Raw genomic sequence first — 17,895 nt, 5'->3', positions numbered from 1 at the left:
CAACGGCACAAACTTTTACAGCCACATTTAAAGCTTACAGGGTGTAAGTGTTTCATACTTAAAAGACTTTAAAGCTCCTTTATGTTTTATTTTTTATGTGGTTGTAACATCTTTCAAATTATTAGTTTTTGTTGGCAGAAAAATGAGACATTCCTGGCAAAAACTGGTGCAAGTGTGTTGCTTTCAGTACTTCATTGTGAGGAAACTGTGTACACTGCTGTGTACCACCGTGTCTTTTTTGATACTACCACTGTGGGGCGCCAAAGTCTGACATTTTAAAATCCTATGAGGAGCTTCAAATTGTGTTTCAGGACGAATGGGAATGATGTAAATAAGCTTGGTTCATTTAGAAACACCTCTTGCAGTCTTATGGATTTGCAAATGCGCAGCTTAAAAAGGGTTTTGGATTGTGAAAATGAGAAGAGTGGGAATTCTCTGTATGTAGAAAATAAATGGGAACTAGAAATTAATATTAATCTGTCACAGAGTGATTGGCATTCTATGTGCAGAACACAACAGACCTCCACCAGCTCCAAAAGTTGGAGGGAATTTGGTTGGAAGAATCTGCTCCGTTTCTTTATCGCACCCCACATAAAAAATAAACAATTGAGTAAACAGCAGACATGCTGGAGACAGTGTGGACAGGTGAATGCCAATCATTCATATGTGTGAAAATTCAAGCTTTCTGGGACAGTGTCATTCAGGCTCTTGAGATTTTCCACTGCAGGATCCCAAAGGACCCACGGATTGTGTACCTTGGACTGATACCTGTGGATTTAATTCAAAAGGAGGACTCCTATCTCTTCAAAATCCTGATACTGGCGGGTAAAAAGGCAATCACAAGGAACTGGTTGAGATGCGATCCTCCTCGACCAGGACAGTGGCTAGATGCTGTGGAGGAAATATGCTCCATGGAAAAATTGACTCGTTATTTAAGGATCAAAGCAGGTCTCCATGAACAACGCTGGAGAAAATGGACTGAATACAAAAGGAAGTGTGCGTCATGTTAGTCTGAAAAAGACTTGTTCAAGAGAGTAGTACCCCCCTCTGTTCATTTTATTTTATTTTTTGTTGTTTCTGTATTGTTGTATTCTCTTTGCATTTGAAAAATAAGTAAAAAGTTCGCAGGGAACTTGTTTTGGAGAAACATTTGCATGTGGGGGGGCGAGCCCTGGCATTAAAATGGTTAAATCCCTGCTAAAGTAAACGCCACATAAAGTAATAAACGACGTATGTAGACTATGTGATACAACTTTAACTGTTAAAAAAGACAAACATAACTTGATCATCGGTGTCCTAGAGGTGAAGCCTACTCTGGAGGAGCCCACTGAACCCGTTAAAACCACAAACAAGCTAAATCTTTGTCAAAATTTGCCATTTTCAGCGTGTAGGCTGCTAGCTCGGAGGTTGTTGATGTTGTTGTTTCACGTGAAAACAGTAACACGCAGTAACACGCAGATAGCCGAAGAGCCGGAGAATGCCGAGCGGAAAGGTCGCCCAATGGCAGACTTATCCCAGCAGCCTACAGCCAGCAAACGGACTCGCAGGGGAATATGAAGAAAGTGGAGGAAAAATACATCGCACTCTTGTGAAAGTCAAAGCAGCAGGCAGAATGTTTGTATCTGCATACTGACTTCTAGCTTAGCTTAGCATAAAGACCAAAAACGGGGAAACAGTTGGCCTGGGTAAAACCACAAATTGTCGTTTTTATACTTTTGTGCGGTTTAAACAAATGAGAAATAACGTTTTAATAATTGAGCTTTAGCGGCGCTGGCAGGTGGATTTGGTTACCTGCGGACAGAGCCAGGCTAGCTGTTTCTCCCTGTTTCCAGTAAGCTAAGCTAACCGGCCGCTGGCTCCAGCTTCACATTGAACGGACAGTTACGAGAACGGTATCGATCACCTTATCTAACTCTACCTAAGAAAGTAAGAATAAGGGTATTTCAACAACCTTGTCCCTGGCAACTGTTGTTGCAGCTCAGAATGATATCTTACTCTCTTTTGAGCTTCATGTTTTTCAGTTCAGGTGACAAATCATTTTTCATCCTTTTCTCATGTAATCATAAGGCCTTGTGGCATGATTCTTCCTTTGAATAAATGATGTTGCCCCCGATTGGCCCCGATGTGGCATTTGCTGTGTGTCTTGCGTCTGCAGAAGGGTCCCGGAACAAACTTGGCTAAGTATGTGATTATTGATGATTGAATCAGGCATCCCAGAGGAAGCTCCTAGGCCTTCAGTGGATCATTGTCTACAGCTTCCTCCCTCCTCTGCTGCAGTAATATCTGAAGGTACGGCGGTCATATGAGCCCAGCTGCTGAACATGCAACCACTTAACTTGACCTTTTCCCTTCCCACTCTACTCTGCACCAATAGAAGTCATGGGACAGGGATGACAAGGATGGTGTGGGTGATTGGGAATGGCATGTCTGTGCGTGTGGGTGTGTCTGTATTTGTGTTGCCATGTGGAAGACTTGATAACAACTGATAACTTTAATCAGGTGTGAGAGTGTGTAATATGTCTGTGTTACATCCCAAATGTGCCCTTTACATAGTAAGTTGTAAGAGCAGTCCAGTGCTAATGCTGTATTGATAGGATTTTTAGAGAATCCCAATTATGCTTGGCAGCCAGATGTGTATGTGTGAACGTCACGAGATACTGATTTGCATTCATGCTAACAGCCTGCAGTGAGTGGATGCCTGCTAGCTGCCTCAATTCTTTTAAATTACATGTGTATTCATGTAACTTTTCATAGCAGCAGTCTTGAAAGTTGTGGGTGGTAAACTACGGCTGTAATTATTAGCATTAATGTTTGTGTCCACCCAGTGAATGTAAGTCCAACATTTACTTAACGTTTAGCCCTGTTTTCTCTCCACTACGTTCACCAGCTAGTTGCTAACTTGGTCTGTCTGTCTGGCCGGTGGCGCACAGTGGATCCATCAGTCCTGTTTATCTGGAAACAACATAGATGAGAGCTGTGAGACTAAAAACTCATCAGAACGTGATGATATTTCTCTGTCAGCTCGTCACTACGATGATCCCTCTCAGATTACACCCATATTTAATATAAAGAATATTGATTAGTGCAGCTTGAAAGTTTCAGTTGTGTACTCTGCTGTTCACTGTACTAGGATTATTATTTCTTTTTATCTTTTATGTATATTTATTCTTGAAAATGACCTCAGTGACTGTTAAACATGGTGCTAGCATTCTTCAGGCAATAAAAATGGGTGGTAAAAAGTTCAGTCTTGCACATAAAAGTCTATTTTATTAAAGGACTAAGTTATTTAAGGTCTTTTCTGCCAGAAATGCTGAGCTTGATAAGCTATGGAAAACACACACACACACACATATATATATATACACTTCAAAAACTGATGTGGGGACTGTTAACCACTGACTGTTAAGATGCTTTATATATAAATATATTATTTCCAGCAGTGCCGTACCTTAAATTAACACTTTCTTATTTGTTGTTTGAAACTCACGGGTCACAGTTCAGTTTTGAAATGTCAGCAGTGAGCTTGTGCTGTTCACAAAATCAGAGAGCGTATCTTGAACCGCTGAAGAAGGCAAAGTTGAATCTGAGGAAAGAACCAAGTAAATGAAACTTGGTCCCGGGTGGGAACAGTAAGGATGCCAGGTCACACGTGAGCAAAGCATGGGTATCTCTGAAATGACTGACAGCTCTGTTGTCACGTGTTACACACATAAACCCAGTGCCCTAAAGATGGTTAAAGATTAACTGGTATTTTCCTATTAGATTTCACTTGTGTACAAAAAGATCTTTTCTCCTCCCAACCAAACACACCAAGTGTTAATGACCACAGAATGTCATATAATCACTTTTACATGCTTACTTGTAAATAAACCTGCATACACACAATTACTGGTAAGAGCTTAGTATGAAGGGAAATTGCTCAGTGGCCCAGATGTTCAAACAATAGTTGATCATTGATGTTGTGTTGACCTACCACATGCTTTTAAAAAGAGTAATGGTGTAGAAAGGTTGTTTTCCTTTTTTCTTTCCTCAGCATTTCTAAACAGCATCAGTCATTAGAAGTGAAGCATATGGATGAAATTCACAAATTCTGTCTATTTTGTGGGTCTCTGAGTACTGAATAAGACCTTGGTATCTGCCCAAATTCATCCAGAGTCCTCTTAGAGATGATGACAGAATAACTGAAAAATGTATTTACAGTATATTTCTACACACATGCCTAACCTAATAACTGCTGTTTCCTGGGTACAAGGTATATAAACTAGTCTCCTCATACGCCGACTGTGGCACATAGAACTTGCCAGGGATTACTTCACAGTGAGGGATTCCCCAAATCAATTTCCTTTATAAGGGAGCACCCTAATATGGTCGCCAGACAGCTACACATTCACTGTCTCCCCCTAATATAGAAGGGACGGGAACCTCCTTGACTCACACACGCCTTGTCAGCTGTGTTTACAACATATTCACAATAAGTGGTTGACATGTACAGTAACTGCTGACTTGGTTTTTTTTTAAGCTAACACAACTGGTCTTTTTTTATTCCAGGAGCTCAGAATAAAAAGGGGGCTTTTAGAGAGATCTGTTATACAGATACAAGCCTGTTAGCATATCAATAATAACCTCTTCCTTCAAAGAAAAAAGGAAGTTTCCAACAACTTTGCATGGTTATGAGTTTTACTAGATTAGTGAGGGGTTTTGCAGGTGCCACATTTTGTCCAAATGGTCAACAGAAGCTGTTGGAAATGGCATGCAACAAAAAAAAAAATCATTTGTAGAAGGAAGAATGTGTTATTTCTACTTTCAATAGTGACATAGTCTAGTACAGTATGTCCAAAACATGCTTTAAGTTTTGGCTGTCACTCTGTTTGTGCTCACAGGCCAACCAAAAAAAAATGTTTGCCCCAGAAAAAATGTTTGCTCTCAAAGTTCAGACTAACATTTTATTTGACTGTTTCCAGACCTGCATGGATGACACCAAGATTTTGGCCTCTGCTTCGACAGCCAAAACAAACGGCAAGCAAGCAGACCAAAAATACACTTCCTTCACAAACAGACTCACAGCGCATGTACCCAGAGTTCATGCTGTCGTTTCTCAGATATTCCTAGTATTGCTAATTCCGCTCTTGGCTTGCTTGGATTTATCAAGTTTCAAAGGCTGCAGTCACACAGACTCACAAGTGACTGGTGTATAGAACCTGACCTCCTTACCAGGTAAGACATTTTGATATAAGTGACACAATAAATCCCATTTGCTACGCGAAGCATGATGTAGGCCACAACCTGCATAAGCACTATAACTCTTGTTAGGTTTGGAGAGACACAACAAACCTTTTTATCTTGTTTCAAGCGCTCAACGGCGCTTTTCAAAGACAGGCCCAGTCACATAAAGGTAGTAATAGGAACCGACACAGAGAGAATCACAGCGTAACTCCCTTACTGTGTATTAGTGTCATTAGAGCGGTGGTTGTACAGTGGATACTTTAGGAAGTATGCAGAGGACATTGGCTAGACTGGCTCATCACGGGTTTGCACGATATCCAGATAACACCGTGCCAGGCGGATTATCACTCAGAACCAAGAAGTTCTTTAGCAACCGCTGTTGCTCCAGAGATGGTAATGGTAGGTTGGTAGGTCGGTCCACCACTTGGGTCCAGACTACATTGCCAACTATTGGATGGATTGCCATGAAATTTGGTAAAAGCCCCCACTTTGATTAATTGTAATAATTGCCTTAACTTTTCATCTAGCGCCATCATCAGGTCAACATTTATTCTTGTCCACTACTTTATGGTTTATGACAAAATACCTGCAAAACTAAAGACATGCTCATCAACCTCAGCAGCACTTAGTGTTTAGGGTTCATTAGCAAATGTTAGTATGCTAACAGGCTAAACTGAGCATGGTAAATATAACATGCTAAATACCAGGATGTTAGCATTGTGACTTTGCGCATGTTAGCATCCTGATGTTAGCATTTAGCTCAAAGCACCGCTCTGCATATGTACAGCCTAACAGAGCCTCCAGCGTAGCTCAAATCGCAAATAAATGTGTCATTTGTAGCACAGGATGACAAAACAGTCATAACAGTCAATAATGCACATGTCAAGTCATTGGTCTTTAATGAGGATGCTGTGATAATACTACTGCAGCTTTTATATGAACAAAAGAATCAGATTGCTGCAGAACACATAGGAAAACAAGCCTGGGTCGTTGACCTCAGCAAACACGCTCTCGTGCCTTTTTTTGCCTCTCATACAGTCAGGCAGTAACGTGATTACATGAGAAGCTGTGGCACATGATCTGGCCGGGTTAAATTGCATCTGTAATTATGAAATTAACTGGCGTATGGATTTTATTCTGCTGCCCAAATTGGAAAACCTCATTTTCTGTGTACACTTGAGTCTCAAGTCTCAGTTCACCTCCCTCTTTCTTTTTCTCTTGCACACACACACACACATATATATACAGTTGCCCATAGTAAACACATAAAGAACCTCTGTATGAAATATTTAGGTCCCATATACTAAAATGGATTGTGGTCAAATCAGTCTGTGGGTAGCAACATTTATTTTCCCAGTGTCTAAATTCATCATGCGTGTCATACATAAGCATAGGGGCTATTTGCAGGCTCCAACAATCGGCCCTTTCTTTTAAAAACTTTGTGATTTCTTCCAAGTCCAGTAGCGTTACGTAACATAGTTCCATGGGAGAGGTTAGCACGTAGATATTTGTACCACTTTGACCATAAAACTCACAGGAATTTGACAGTACTGCTGCAAATGGACCATGTGGCATACACAAACTGGTATGTCCCACTGGTTAATAGCACAATGATGAAGCTGATTGGCATTCAGCTTCCTTAAGAGATCCCTTGCCAGAATTTAAGTGGTACATACATGAGATGATCCTTCACCTACTATAGTGTATGCAGCTTTAAGTAGGATCTGGTGACTTACAGGCTATGGAAAACAAAACTGGGTATGGATTTGGGAACCTTGGGGCCCATCTTAAAGCAATACATACACAGGTCTTCATTGATTTACAGGTCTTTAGTAATCTAATTTTCAAAAAATGAATAATTTATTGTGATACATCATTTTATAGTGGATATAATGCATGTTCCCGTAAAGACTTTTAATCTGAGGGTCAAAGGTCGAGTCCCTGTTCAGACGACAGTGTTTTTGAAGACTCCTGGGGAAGACACTTATCCAGCATTCAGATTAAAAACTAAACAGTACTCTATACTATGTAGTCATGATACACGAGTGTATTGTCATGCTGTGAAATATGCAAACAGTCAAGTTCTGCAGGTGAAAGGCGCCCACTGTATTCTTGTGTTTAACTGAGGCTATTGAGTGGTTATGTAGCGTTTACAACTATGCAGTTTATAGCTACAGTCACTGTACTGCGAGTACTGTGGGATTAATTTAGTCTACTGTAAGCTACCTAAAGCAAAGACAGAAGTCATGTTTATATCTCGTCTCTCCTGCGTTACATCATCAAAAACTCAGTCCTCCGTCCCGCCGCATACTGAGCGATGATCTCTGCCCTTCAAAATAAAAGCGATATCACGTGAAGGAGTAGTGACGGGGCGGGTTTACGGGACACCTCAGCCAATCACCGCCTCTGTTTTGCGGCTTCCCATTCGACGATAAACATTGCGACCTGACCCGCAGAGCTTTCAGTGAGGAACGGCACGTCAACGTGAATGAGGCCGAGCCTTGTCCACAGTCGCTGTTATTACTACAAGCCTGGAATTACTCACCAACATTAAAGACAGGCACACTATGGTGAAGCTTTATCCCGCTTCAAGAGAAGGAGACGCAAACCTGTCGCTCTGATATCGACCTTTACTACCGGAAACCCGTTAGCTCTGGCAGCTAACGTAAGCTAGCTAAGTTAGCTGTTACATACCCTCGTTTTTTTTTCCAGGCAACTGACCTCCACCACAACACAGACGTACTGAGTATCATTTGCTTGCTAGGTTGGGGTCATTTCCCCCTTGTTTCCTCACGTCCGCTCCCGTTGTCCCCCGTGTGGTGCCCCGTGGACGGTTCCCGAATATGATACATAATGAGTCAAAGAGATACCTTAGTTCATCTGTTTGCTGGAGGGTGAGTATGTTCTCATGTCACATACATGCAAGAGCCGAGCTAGCTAGCTCCACGCTCGGGGCTAACTGTCGTTGCTAGCCAGTAACAGCAACACATAATGGGATGTTTGTATTGGTGTGTTCGTGATATTGGGATTTGGTTTGTAGAATAACGTTAACCTGAAGATCCATGTTAGCATCCGTGTGGCAGATGTCAGCTAACCAGTCTTGTCCACGCATGTGTATCCGTACCGCTCAATGTCACAAGTTACAATGACACTTCGATGCGTGAATTAAATGGCTGGATTGTGGGAACGTGTTCTATACTCCTTGTGTCTCTCCGCAGCAGTCATGGCATGTAGTACGAAATATAAATGGGCTACATCCCGGTGTTAAAAGCCACCCTACTTTCCGTGTTATCTGTGTATGGGCATCAAAACAAACGTGGGCAGACTGCCATTGAAGGTCCCTCAGGAAATAGCGTTTAGAAAGACACATATATTCTCGGATGTGACTGATGCAACATCTAAACTCTGTCACAGTGGTGTGCAATCCAGTCTTTTCTGTCGTACTGGTCTGCCAAAGCTGGATTTGAATCTGAATTAATCACCGTGTGAAACTGCTGTAGGATTCCTGTTAGACTGTGTCTATGGCCTCAGAAAACAGGTGATTGACTCATAGCAAAAATACAGTTTTGTTTGTAATCAGTCCATCTTGCCTGCAGCAGACTATCTAGGTAATGAATTGAGACATGGAGTTTACTATGACCATTTCCTGTGAGGATAAATGAGCAGTGACTGTTGTCCTCTTAGAGCACTTCTTATTTTATTGTGTGAAACACAGTGATAGTAAAATGTATTTGGATGAATAATTATAGCAAAATTAAGTATCCTTTTTAGTTTTATGAGCCTAAACATGTTAAGTGCATGTACCCTTTAAGGATATTCAATTCGTTTTTTTGCATATGAAGATATAGCTTCAAAATTAGATCAAATGAGAGTCCTCATCCATGCATGCTATTCCTATGCCGATGTTTTGCTTTTTTTTTGTGGTTTGCTCAGTAGCTGCCTGACACTGCTTGGCCTACCTCTGCCAAAAAGTATGTCGTTAGAACTTTCTATTTCTGTTTTGGTGCTGATTGAAAATTAACCCTAACTAAAGATAACTGCTGTCGCTCTTGCTTTTGATATGCTCTAGTCTGGCCCTGCCCTGGCAAATACAGTCCGGTCAGGTTCAGTTTGTTTATGTAGTCCATGTAGATATTGTTTTTGTGTTCTTTCTTATCACGAGCAGGTGACTTTCCTGAAATACCTCAACTGGTAATAAACCGATGCCCCGGATGTAGCACGCTTTGTACGGGGCGTCAAGTTATGCCAGTCTTAAGATCTTGGCTCGTAGTTTCGTGAATATGTAGATGTCAATACTTTCAATTATTTGTTTTTATAATTCACAAAGTGTGGATTTTGATAAATGGGACAGCAAAATGAGAAACACAATATCTCTAAGCAACATTTACTTTTCTATCAACTGAATGTTTTTAGTGGTAGGCCCTACCCTCAAGCTTGCAGTGTTTGCAGTTGTCATGTGATTCCAATAGTCTTCATTCTTATATTAAAATACATACATCTCTGAGTTTGGATTGTGTTGTGGCACCGAACAGAAGCTTGCTGTTATTCCCCAAGAAACACAAAGCATTCCTGACTGGCTCTCTGTTCCCACACTATGCTATTTCTTGTCTACATGCCAGGGATTGTTAGAATTCCCTCAATCACATCATTTGCTAATTTATTTATGCAAGAAAAAGAACACTTTGCACACCTACGACCATCCTGACTGTTCTGTCAGCTGAGACTGGAGATTATTTGCTGTGTCACCTCTACTTTTTCCATCTGTGTCTTTCTGCCAGATGTGGGGGCACGGTTGGAGCCATATTGACTTGTCCACTGGAAGTCGTGAAGACCCGTCTACAGTCGTCCTCTATCACCCTCTATGTGTCTGAGGTTCAGCTCAATACTGTCAACGGGGCCAGTGTGGCCCGCGTGTCTCCACCAGGCCCCCTGCACTTCCTCAAGTGGGTACTCAACAACGCTGTCAGACAGCTGTCTTACATCCATTGATACTCTTATTGGTTCTTTTTTATTACCATGAAATGATACATAGAAAAAAAATGTATTTAAAAATGACTAACTTCAGAACATAATTTATTTTAAATATAACTAAATATTGTTTCAAGAGCAGAAACATCTTTATTTACAACAGCAAAGTCACTATATAAACCCAAGAATATCTCCCTTAAATAAGATAAATAATATTCCTGGCATCAAACACAGAGTCAAGTTTGGAAAGAGTGAACATAGAAATCAGTCACTATTACTCATTCATCCTGTCCTCCGTCATCCTCCCTCTTATTGCAGAGGTGGATTCACTGCTTGGCAGGTACCGCTTGTAGAGGGATGAGGTCTTACAAGTCTACAAAAAACAGTTGGAAATGTTGCTTGACTGCTAGTTTATGATTATTGAGTCTGTGTTTTGATAGATACTCTTATTGTGTGTGTGTGTGTGTGTGTGCGCACGCGGTGGAGGAGCTCAGCCCCGCCCTCTTCAAACACCAACGCAGAGACCATTGAGGCCATAAATTACACCAAAACCTAAATATTTAACAATCTGCTAATGTCACTCGCTGGTTTCTTCAAGTACCAATAAAAGTACAGACCTTAGAGATACCCCAGGTTGTTAATAACTTAGAGCCAATTCTTATGTTTTGTATACATTATACACAAAAATCTAATCTAAGCTAATTGATAGCTTATGGTGATTATTTGAGTTTTAACCAAAATGATTGTAGCTGTTCATTTTTGTAGCTAACGGTTTGAGAGCGGTTTGCCTGCAGAGCCACGGTTCCCTCCTCAGCAGGCACCGTGTTGTTGCTGTTGTTGTTTGATCTGGCTGATGTCCCCCTGGCAAGGCCAACCACTCTCTGAAACCCAACTCCTCACCCTTTGGGAAAACTATACACAGAGCACACATCAGTCACTTCAGCCAAGCAGGAAATTCGATTACAAATCCGACTGTTATTACTTTTGAATCTTGTGAGATTTTCATACATTTTTGATTCCTCAAGACTCCGTGTGTCTGTTATGATAGGCCTTTTTTTTTTTCGTATTTTATTTCCACTTAGTCAAGTACCTCTTTGATTTGGGTAGATAGCCAGTTGTGATGCTGAAGGAAATTAGATCCTCTCCATAAGGAAGAGAATGGCCTAGTCTCTTCTAAAGAGGTCATGTCCTGGCTGCTCAGAGCCTCTGGAAAAAGTGTGTCCGATGGCACCATGCCACTTCTCAAATTCACCGAACTAAGTCACATTTAAATGAAGTGCCAGTCACTCTGGCATTAGACGCTTTGTTCTGTAGACTGGCAGAATAATCCTAATGAAATTCATTTTGGCATATTTTCAGACTGCTGTTAAATAAAGTGCTGCAACCAAATGCTAGAAGGCCCGTCCGGTCTTTTCATAGAGTGTTATTAAGATTAAATACCTTGCAATAAACAGTGGCAGCAGACATATTTTGTATTTTTCTCAAACTGAAGAGTAAGTATAGAGTTGTGCTAAAGGTAGTATAATTCTGTGAAGGTAGACTGAAGAACACGCAGCTTGCAACCAATCACATTACACTGGCAACGTGCTGCAGCCATCGGTGGATAGGGAGGGTCAGCGAGGCTGCATGAACATTTCAAAATGTCCGTCTCGTCAGCGCCTGCACACTGCAGCCACCTAAACCTAATGTGGCACACCAGTATTTAGGCATGACGCGTAGCTAAGAAGACGAGAGCGCACAGCTGGCCTGTTGCTGAAGACAAAAACGTACAGCTTGACATGCTGCAACCAGTTCAACTGGAAAACTTTCCCCTAATACATGGAAACCTGCTCATGCATCTCATGCGTTTTTTCATCGTGTCTTTCTAGTTTGAAACCTGCATTCTTTACATCCATCACCACGCCAGTGAAATAATGTGAAACCATTAGCTGGACTGTGTATTGTGTCACCCATTTGCATGCGCACGTACACCCACACGTTGCTCCGTAGTGTTAACAGTGGTCAAAAACTCCACAGGGAACCTTTTAAGTATCCGTATCAAACTTCAAGAACATTTGTACATTCGACTACCAGCAGAAAAAATGTGTATCCACCAGTAATAATAAGTAATACCCTAAAGCATGCATGTGGTCTTGGAAGTAGAGTCATAATGTACATTTCTCTGTGTTTTCATATTCAGATTGATTTTGGAGAAAGAAGGACCTCGATCTCTCTTCAGGGGCTTGGGCCCAAACTTGGTGGGCGTGGCACCTTCCAGGTAAGCTGCCTCAGTTGTCATCTTCATCATATTGTTGGCAACGTGTACCTCCTTTGAGTGTGACTTGAAACACTATGAAGCTATCTGTATCAGTATTTGTTTCAAGCAAAATGCCCAAATTCTCTGTTTCCAGCAGCTGAAATGCAAAGATTTGGATTTTTTATTTCTTTTTTATGTAAAAGTACACTGAAAATATTTGGCTTTTAGACGTTTTGAAGTCAAGTGATTTAAAGATAGCATTTTCGGTTTTTCCAGTATAGTTTGACCTTTTGACATTGACGTTAATGACTAACATAATAGCTCATTCCCCATTAAAAATGTCAAATACAAGACTAAAAGTCTGTTAGGCTGTTATCCTCATTACACACCTGAAAACAGATTTATTAGACAGTAAAACACAGAGAAAGCTCATGGTATTACATTGAGACTCAGCCTATCAGGCCCAGCTCTACATGTTAGTCCTGGCTTCAGCTTTAGTCAGCCTCAGCTGCACTTTAGTCACAGCTGTGAATGCTAACATGTCAACATATCCACCAACATGCATGTAACATTTAGCAGGACAGCAGACACAGGTGATACCCCCCCACACACACACCACTGAGTAGCCAAACAAATCAACTGGGGGCTGCAGGGAGTAGACCTTTTTCACAGCACACATTTTAATAGGTCAACCGCAGGTGTAATCAATAACATTAACGATGGCTGATTCCATTTAGTTAAGCCAGAGTGAGCCCTGGTATCGTGCATGCTCTCTGCCTGACGTGGCTTAGTGTGGGACGTTTAAGGAACTCTGCCATCATTAAGTCATTAATTACGCCTGTGCTTATTCTGCTTTCTTAAGGGGGAAAAGTAAAAACCATTGTAATGCCCAGTGCACCACACGGCGTACCAGACAGTCAGTTAGCTCAACACCAGGGACATAATGTCAAACTAAACAAAGGCCGTCTTAACTCGTCAGTTTCACACACACACACACACACACACACACACACACACACACACACACACACACACACACACACACACACACATTGGCTCAGTGCTATTTCTAGGTCACACGGGCTGTTTGTCGTGGCCGTGAGAAACAGTGATATTGCGTACGCCCTACAGGGCCTCTCGAGGTTACGTGGTGACGAAGAAGCACCAGGGGACACACGATCATTTAGGTCTCATTCACCGTCACGGTTTTCTCAGCAGTTTCTGCACTGAAACATGCCGGCGGCAGCATTTGGTCTATGTCGTGTAAATACTGTTAGCGACTGCAGTTAGGTAATAACATATAACAGTAATGATCATTAATTACCCCTCAGTGGTAATGATGGGGGCAAAGTGTCTGCTAATGGCGGCGGGCAGCGGCTAATGCTGCAGCAAGCCGGTGCCGGTGCTAAGCATGTGTAGAGTGTTGTGTTAGCCTCTTACATGAATGAATGCTGACGCGGTGGAGGTGGAGGTGAGGGCAACAAGGCCTCCTGAGCTGTGACGCAGATTATAAGATGAATGCACACACAGACGCCGTCTTTTAATTTGACTGACGAGCTCTGAGCATCATTAACAGTCTGACTAAGACACATTTGACTAATGATTGGACAAATTAACCAGACTGCGCAGTGGGCCTTCAGAGGGGAAAAACACACTTGTTTTCAGACACCAACATGAACATAATCATTATGACCTTTTTTAATTAGGGAAAACAAATAAAGACGTGTGCTTTTTATACTGAATGGCCTCTTTGTCTAACTAGGCTGATTTGCTGAGACTGTTGGTTCTGCTCTCGGCTTTACGCTTAATGAATTTTTTAAGCTCATTAAGCAGAACCTGACATGGGGACAGTTTAACTTGTTAAAGCAGGGTAATAAATAAGCTACATTGCTGCTGGAGGCACATGGGACTGATATTACACTAAAGCACAAAAACATGGCACGTAGAAGTTGCTTTGCCTTGTGCTGGTGTAACACAGACTCTTCTTTTTTTGTCTTTTCCCTCCAACAGAGCGATCTACTTTGCTGCTTACTCCACTGCCAAAGAGAGACTGAACGGTGTGTTGGAACCCGACTCCACACAGGTACACATGGTGTCGGCTGGAATGGCAGGTAACTATACATGTGAGGTAACAGGTTGACGTTCGCCGCCATGCAAGGCTTTTTAACATTTCCAGTGTGCTTGTCAGAAACTGCTGAGTAAACGGACCTGGTGTGGTTCAGTGGCGTCGCATATGGGATCAGGCTTGTGTAATATATGTACCTCAGGGCTGCTGTAGCTTTTGCTATTACATTGATTTCTCTGTAGTGAGCAAACAGTGGTAGAACTAGTTTGTGCTGTTTGATTCATTATTCGACAACGCCTGTGTATTCAAGAACAACCTTATCCAGGTTCCTTCACCTTTAGCCCAGATATACAGCAGCTTAATTAAAATCGTAACATGTTAAAAGGCCAGATTTAAATACTGTACCGTTATTCTCTGACGCTTTGTGTGTCAAAGGTAGGTCTTCTGCTCTGGTGTCACTCTGATCCAACAGGGAATGCCGAACCATCACAATGTGGGTCAGTCAGGCAGCTAGTGTGTGTGTGTGTGAATGGGAGAATCTGACAGGTGGCGCCACTTTTAGCACACCATGACTCAGACCTTTCAACAGCCCAGTCAAGGTCAGAATTTGTCAGTACATATCTTTCCAGTGGCGATCCACATATTCTGCATCGTGAGACGTGACTGAGCCGAACTGACAGGTGATGAGGTGCAGACGGTGCTGCCATTAATCTCGTCTGTGCAGTGATACATGATGCCTACCGCAGAGGTTAGAGCTGGGCTCTGCCATGGCCAACAATGGATGTACTTAACTTTCCAACATTGTTGATATCCACCTGAAAACCCCAGTATTGGTCAGGCTGTAATCTGCACGAATGTTTTTGAATTAAGAGCTCAGCTGTGTTCTTCCAGCGTGTCCCTTCTGCTGTCGTGTCACACGAGGTTGCAGTATGCTGGGTTAAATCCTGTGGGATGCTGGGGGAATAGGAAGTAAAATGGTTGCATGCCGGTCATTTTGCTACACACGAGCCGCCTGTGTCTGTTTTAGGCTTTAACTCTACCGTAGCTCTCCTCTCGCAAGGCCATGAGACCCCCACACCACCAGGGGTCTCTAGCTGCATCTGTGAGGAGTTACTTGGGTCTGCGTGAGTACTCACCACAGATCTGTGCTTCATTGTTTATATATGGTTCTTTTCTTTCTCTTCCTGCCTTTCTGTCCTCTACTCCATCACCATGTAGGTCATTGCATAAAAAGCAGTTTTATTTTAGCTTTTTTTTTTTTTTTTACAGCTGTTTGCACGACATTCATTTTTTATGTCTGTAGAGAGGCCAGCTTTCCCTCCCTACGCTGCCTTTGTGACTTTACGTTTCATTTCATTAAGACAACATCTTGACATTGTTTTATCTTCACCAACATGAATGCAGAACATTTACATCTTACTTGTGTGTTGGTTTGTGGACAGTTTATTGTACCGCTGGCAGTTTGACACTTAGGCTAATAGTAATTTTAGATTTTGAACAAAATGTAATCCTGTTGTGTGTTTCTTTTTTCCTCCACAGGTTTTACAGCCATCACAGCAACCAATCCAATATGGCTCATAAAGACCCGTCTACAGCTGGATGCTAGGTAAATATGACGATGTCTCCGAGGTGTGAGCTTCACACGTTTCAGTTCCCAAGAGAGGGACTCACAGTTGATGTACTATTAAAAGCCCTTTTACATGTTTTTTCATTAATGCAGATGCTCATGACTGCAAGGGGATTTCCATAAACGCTCATTTTGTGGCTTTAAAGGGAAACTCCTTGTTTTTATTCCAGAATTTAAAAAAACAGCTGGAAGTTTCTTGCTAATAATTGGCCTTATTATACATCTACTGCAGCTCTATTGAGCCCATATTTGATTTGAAGTAGAATTATGTGTAAGATGATATAATCACATAAAAAGCTGTAAAGTTGTTTGGTAATTTTGTCCCTTCAGGCTTGCTGTACATCAAAGTCCCGAAGACCAACATTACCAAACACAGATAATAGGAACCTGATAACGCTGACTCTGATATTTGTTATTTAACTCGGGTCTTGTGATCAATGAATCGATTGTAGATAATCGCCGTGTAAGGCATGCTCCTGCACACTGTGTTTTAAACGCAGCACTGTGATGTAATCTAGGAGTCTGTCTTTACATTCATCTGCATCGTTGTTATTGTGTTAAGTTCAAATGGGCAAAGTGAGTCGTTTAACTTGTGACTTGATGTATATTTTTCTTTCTCTTTTCTCAGGAATCGAGGCGAGCGGAGGATGAGTGCGTTTGAGTGCGTGCGGCGGGTGTATCAGACAGATGGCCTGCGAGGCTTCTACAAGGGTATGTCGGCATCCTACGCCGGCATCTCAGAGACTGTGATCCACTTTGTGATCTATGAAAACATCAAACGGCGCCTCTTGGAAGCCAAGGCGCCGCAGAACATGGACGAGGAAGAGGACACGTCCAAAGATGCTTCAGACTTTGTGGGGATGATGCTTGCCGCTGCCACCTCCAAGACCTGTGCCACATCCATCGCTTATCCTCATGGTAAGAGGTTGTGATCAGCAGTAAGCCGATGTTGGATGATTTACAACTTGTCCTCCTTTAACACTTCCCTTTCTCTTGACTTTGCAGAGGTGATCCGCACCAGGCTACGTGAGGAGGGCACCAAGTATAACTCCTTCTTCCAGACTCTAACAACAGTGCCCAAAGAGGAGGGCTACCGCGCCCTGTACCGCGGCCTCACCACCCACCTGGTGCGACAGATCCCCAACACCGCCATCATGATGTGCACCTACGAGCTGGTGGTCTACCTCCTGAACGGTTAAAGTCTTCGCCCCCCCCACTTAAGACAGTATGTGTAACCCTGCCCCTGTTCAGAGACGGAGAGAAGAGAATGAGAGCAACTGCACACCAGCTAGCAAAACAACCTGCTCGCCAGAAGAGGACAGAGACGGCACGATGACCTTTGTCACAGTGACGCAAGTGGTCGTTAAAAATAAGTTTTGTTTTATAACCAAAGGGTCTGGCACAGGGGCGAGGATCGGAAAGTTCCTCACATTGGTTTGGGGATCTGGGTTTAGCAGGGGGAAAGAAATGGTTGCCCTATTTTCATTTAAATTCCATCCTTTTCTCCCTTCGGTTATATAAGTTGCCCCTGGAAGCTCAGCTTCAGAGTGCTGAAGGAAGAACCGGAGTTACAGTATATTCTGCCTCTAACAATACTAATAAGGACAGTAATTCCAATGTTACTACCTAGTGGTTATAAGACCCCCACCAGCTGTAGACTTTGTAGTCATGCTGATGATCAGTTTAAAAAATATGTTTTATTAGTATCGTGCAGTGTTGCCTGCATCCCTCAGCCACAGGACCAGAATACAAAGGTGCCAGAGTCAGTAGTGATCT

At 42.3% G+C, this 17,895-nt stretch overlaps 1 protein-coding gene across 1 annotated transcript; it reads left to right on the top strand.

The window, feature by feature from the left end:
* Positions 1-8,061: 8,061 nt before the first annotated feature.
* LOC139285602 (solute carrier family 25 member 36-A-like) lies at positions 8,062-17,585 on the top strand. The gene is made up of 7 exons (XM_070906191.1): positions 8,062-8,117; positions 10,002-10,166; positions 12,371-12,448; positions 14,438-14,538; positions 16,032-16,098; positions 16,748-17,037; positions 17,125-17,585. The coding sequence occupies exons 1-7, from the start codon at positions 8,077-8,079 to the stop codon at positions 17,316-17,318; spliced, it is 936 nt and encodes a 311-aa protein (XP_070762292.1). The 5' UTR covers positions 8,062-8,076; the 3' UTR covers positions 17,319-17,585.
* Positions 17,586-17,895: the final 310 nt, after the last annotated feature.

Source organism: Enoplosus armatus, chromosome 5, assembly GCF_043641665.1.
Source record: "Enoplosus armatus isolate fEnoArm2 chromosome 5, fEnoArm2.hap1, whole genome shotgun sequence".
Lineage (NCBI taxonomy): Eukaryota > Metazoa > Chordata > Actinopteri > Centrarchiformes > Enoplosidae > Enoplosus > Enoplosus armatus.
The sequence above is the reverse complement of the archived record's forward strand: the minus strand, read 5'-3'. Positions and strand labels throughout refer to the sequence as shown.